Source organism: Haliotis cracherodii, unplaced genomic scaffold, assembly GCF_022045235.1.
Source record: "Haliotis cracherodii isolate W230 unplaced genomic scaffold, xgHalCrac1.p SCAF_10, whole genome shotgun sequence".
NCBI lineage: Eukaryota > Metazoa > Mollusca > Gastropoda > Lepetellida > Haliotidae > Haliotis > Haliotis cracherodii.
Genome location: NW_027266265.1, coordinates 20,933,665 through 20,937,185, shown reverse-complemented (window position 1 = coordinate 20,937,185; position 3,521 = coordinate 20,933,665). Strand labels below are relative to the sequence as shown.

Sequence of the window (3,521 nt, the reverse complement as noted above, 5' to 3'; positions counted from 1 at the left end):
TGCTGACAATCACCAGTAGCCAGAGCGATGGTGTAAATCCTGCTGGGTTACCATGTAGGTAGCAGAAGTATCGTAAGTCCCCATGGTACCTGGTATGGTGTCCTACCTTTGGCTATTGGTGATCTATAGCCCATTTTTATTGTGTATTGTTATGAATTGTTACGGCACTCGTGAAGAGCAACCTCCTCGTGGTGAGTGCTGGGTAACGCTAATCGCTCTTCCCCCGTATGGAACTGGGGTAGAATATTTCCACAGCACCCCATTGCTGGTCGTACGAGGCGACCAAATTGGGCAACCTTTTTGCCGTGGGTTGCGCCCCTGTGTCGGTTGAGGACGGGATTCTGGTGGTTGAGGGCACTGGAGCCAGGAACAGTGTTCCTTTGCCCAACACACCACTTCGACCCTTACTTCACCTAGACGGGTGGTAGAATAGGCCCGATTCTATCAATCGGCTGGTCACGCCATGCCCTGAGCATGGAATACTTACACATTTCGACGTATATCAAACTATGTGTTTGATCAGAATATTTTATAACCATGATTATGTGAATTTCAATTTTGCCTAGAGTCCTATGCCAGAAGGCGGTGGCTCATGGGCCATTCTGGCTTTATAAACCTCTGAATTCTGTGTTTCTCCAGAAAGGTGTCATGGGCGAACCATCCTGGCATTTCTTCTTTCAGATTTCATAGCTATTCAAGTTTCTATTTGCTGGAGTATAACATCCCTGTAGCCCTGGTGGTGCAGGCGGGCTTCCACTGCACCATCGTCCTTGTTGACACTCCATGGCGGGTGGGGAGCAGAGATGTCGAAACCTTTACTTACACCATGGCTCTTCCCCTTCTATCTGGTTCATCAAAGAATAAGCGTAGACATGTTGAGTCTTTATCATCCGATGAAGGCTCGTCTGAAATTGTTGACTCGTGGCCAAGGTTCATTGTGATTTCATCTTCTGATGACATTCCTTTGAAACTAAACCCATTTGCTATCTCCTTGGGCATTAAAGGCGTCTGTGGAGAGGTAAACAACGTAACACGTCTCCGTAGCGGTTCACTGTTAGTGGAATGTGCACGGAGACAACAATCTGACAATCTCTTGAAATTAAAACAGTTTGTGAATACACCAGTTGTTGTCTCAGTGCACAAGACACTGAACTCCTGCAGAGGCATAGTCAGAGACAGAGTTCGCTGCCTTCATGACATGAGTGAGGAGGAAATTGCAGCTGAGCTGCAAACTCAAGGAGTTACTGCTGTAAAGCGATTCACCAAAAAGAAAGATGATGGTACTATTATAAAACTGAATACATACCTATTTACATTTGCTCTTTCTTCTTTTCCAAAGAGTATAAAAGCTGGATACTTCAACATCGGAGTGGAGGTATACGTACCAAATCCACTCCGATGCTTCAAATGTCAACAGTTTGGTCATGGGGCCAAGTTTTGCCGTAACAACACGGCGTGTTCCCGCTGTGGTGGAGCTCACGAGGGCTCTGAGTGCACCAATACCATCAAGTGTGCTAACTGCATCGGAGAACACTTCCAAGTCCTGGCACTCGTGAAGAGCAACCTCCTCGTGGTGAGTGCTGGGTAGCGCTAATAGCTCTTCCCCCGTGTGGAACCGGGGTAGAATATTTCCACAGCCTCCCATTGCTGGTCGTATGAGGCGACTAAAATGGGCAACCTGTTTGCCGTGGGTTGCGTCCCTGTGTCGGCGGAGGACGGGAGTCTGGTGGTTGAGGGCACTGGTTCCAGGAATAGCGTTCCTTTGCCCAATACACCACTTCGACCCTTACTTCGCCTAGACGGGTGGTAGGATGGGCCCGGTCCTATCAATCGGCTGGTCATGTCGAGCCCTGTGCATTTAATTTCATTTGCACATTTTTGGAACATATGTCAGGAACTATATTTCATGCTTTTGACTTGATCAATTTTCTTCTCAAGTTATTTGATAAACTGTACAGTGATGTATTATTACACTCATACATGTGTAGACTTTTGAAATGTACTGTTAACTATAACTGAAACATTTCATATTTGCCTAGAGTCCCAATGCCAAGAAGGCGGTGGCTCATGGGCCAATCTGGTGGAACATTTTATATGATGTTTCTGCTTGAGTATACTCTCTTGGTATCCTTGGTGTCGCCTGTCGGAGGCCCACAGGCATATGGCATTGTCCTTGTTGACACTCCATGGTGGGTGGGGACCCAAGAGAGTGAATCACAATTACTACTACCATGGAACCCCCACAAAAAAACGATCTCATGAATCGCATGAATGTTTCGATAATGAGAATGATAGTCTGAGGACACCAACTATAACATTCGGAAACTGGCCCAGATTCCTGGTAATCTCTACTTTGGATGGCACTCCTCTCAAACTCAACCCGTTTGCCGTTGAAAAGGCCATACAAGGTATAGCAGGGGATGTTGAGGATGCCAAAAGACTACGCAGTGGATGCTTGCTGATAAAATGTAGGCGACACAAGCAAGCCATTTCCCTTCTTTCAATTAAGTCCCTTGCCAATGTTCCTGTTGTGGTGTCCCCTCACAGGTCCCTGAACAGCAGCAAAGGTATAGTGAGAGATAGAGGTCGTTTCCTTGCTGATATGACCGAGGATGAAATTTTGGAAGAACTACACAACCAAAATGTCATATCTGTGTAACGTTTTTCATCAAAGAGGAATGGTGAGGTCATTAAGACCAATACATACCTCTTCACTTTCGGTCTCCCAAAAATCCCAACCTCAATCAGAGCAGGTTATTGTAACATCAATGTTGATATGTACATCCCTAACCCACTGCGATGCTACAAGTGTCAGCAGTATGGTCATGGTTCAAGAACATGTGTCAAACAACCTGTTTGTCATAGATGTGCTGGCAACTGTGTGGACAGTGCCGATTGTAACAAAGATCCTCTCTGTGTCAGCTGTGGCGGAAACCATTTTTCCTCGTCCAAAGAATGTCCAACTTTCAAACGTGAATCAAATATTGTAAAATTGAAACACGAAAGAAATATTTCATTTCCAGATGCAAAGAAGATTGTTATGGATGAAGAACAGTCTCCTCGCGGTTCTTACTCCGTAGCCGTTTCCAGACCAATCTCACAACCTGCTCCTCAACGTGTTAAACAAGCTGTTTCATGCGTAGCTGTTGGATGTCAAACGGAATTTTACAAAGGCCGATTGGTCTTTATTTCATACATTATGCACTGAAAGATTACAGACTGCATTCTTTCTAAATGATGATGATCCTATTGAAGTGTTTTCTGAGGAATTAAATATAATTGCTGATGAATGTATCCCGAAGTCCTCTACGGTTCCTCATATCCGTAAACCATGGTTTACCATGGACTGCAAACAAGCTAGAAAGGCGAGGAAGAAGGCAGAAAAATATTTTCGTCGTCATCCAACTGTCCATAACTTAAATCAATTTAAAATTTCGAATGCCAAGGCTCGTCGCACATTTAAACAAAATAAACGACAGTCATGGCAAACATATGTTTCTAAAATTAATTCACGAACGCCT

The 3,521-nt window shown here is 44.8% G+C and overlaps 1 protein-coding gene across 1 annotated transcript; it reads left to right on the top strand.

Moving 5' to 3' along the window:
• The first annotated feature begins 826 nt into the window (after nt 1-826).
• LOC139453498 (uncharacterized) lies at nt 827-1,588 on the top strand. The gene has a single exon (XM_071235128.1). The coding sequence runs from the start codon at nt 827-829 to the stop codon at nt 1,586-1,588; it is 762 nt and encodes a 253-aa protein (XP_071091229.1).
• Nucleotides 1,589-3,521: the final 1,933 nt, after the last annotated feature.

Bases quoted from the DNA above. Each gene is read 5' to 3' on its own strand.
- LOC139453498 (XM_071235128.1), top strand. From the start codon at position 827: ATGGCTCTTCCCCTTCTATCTGGTTCATCAAAGAATAAGCGTAGACAT.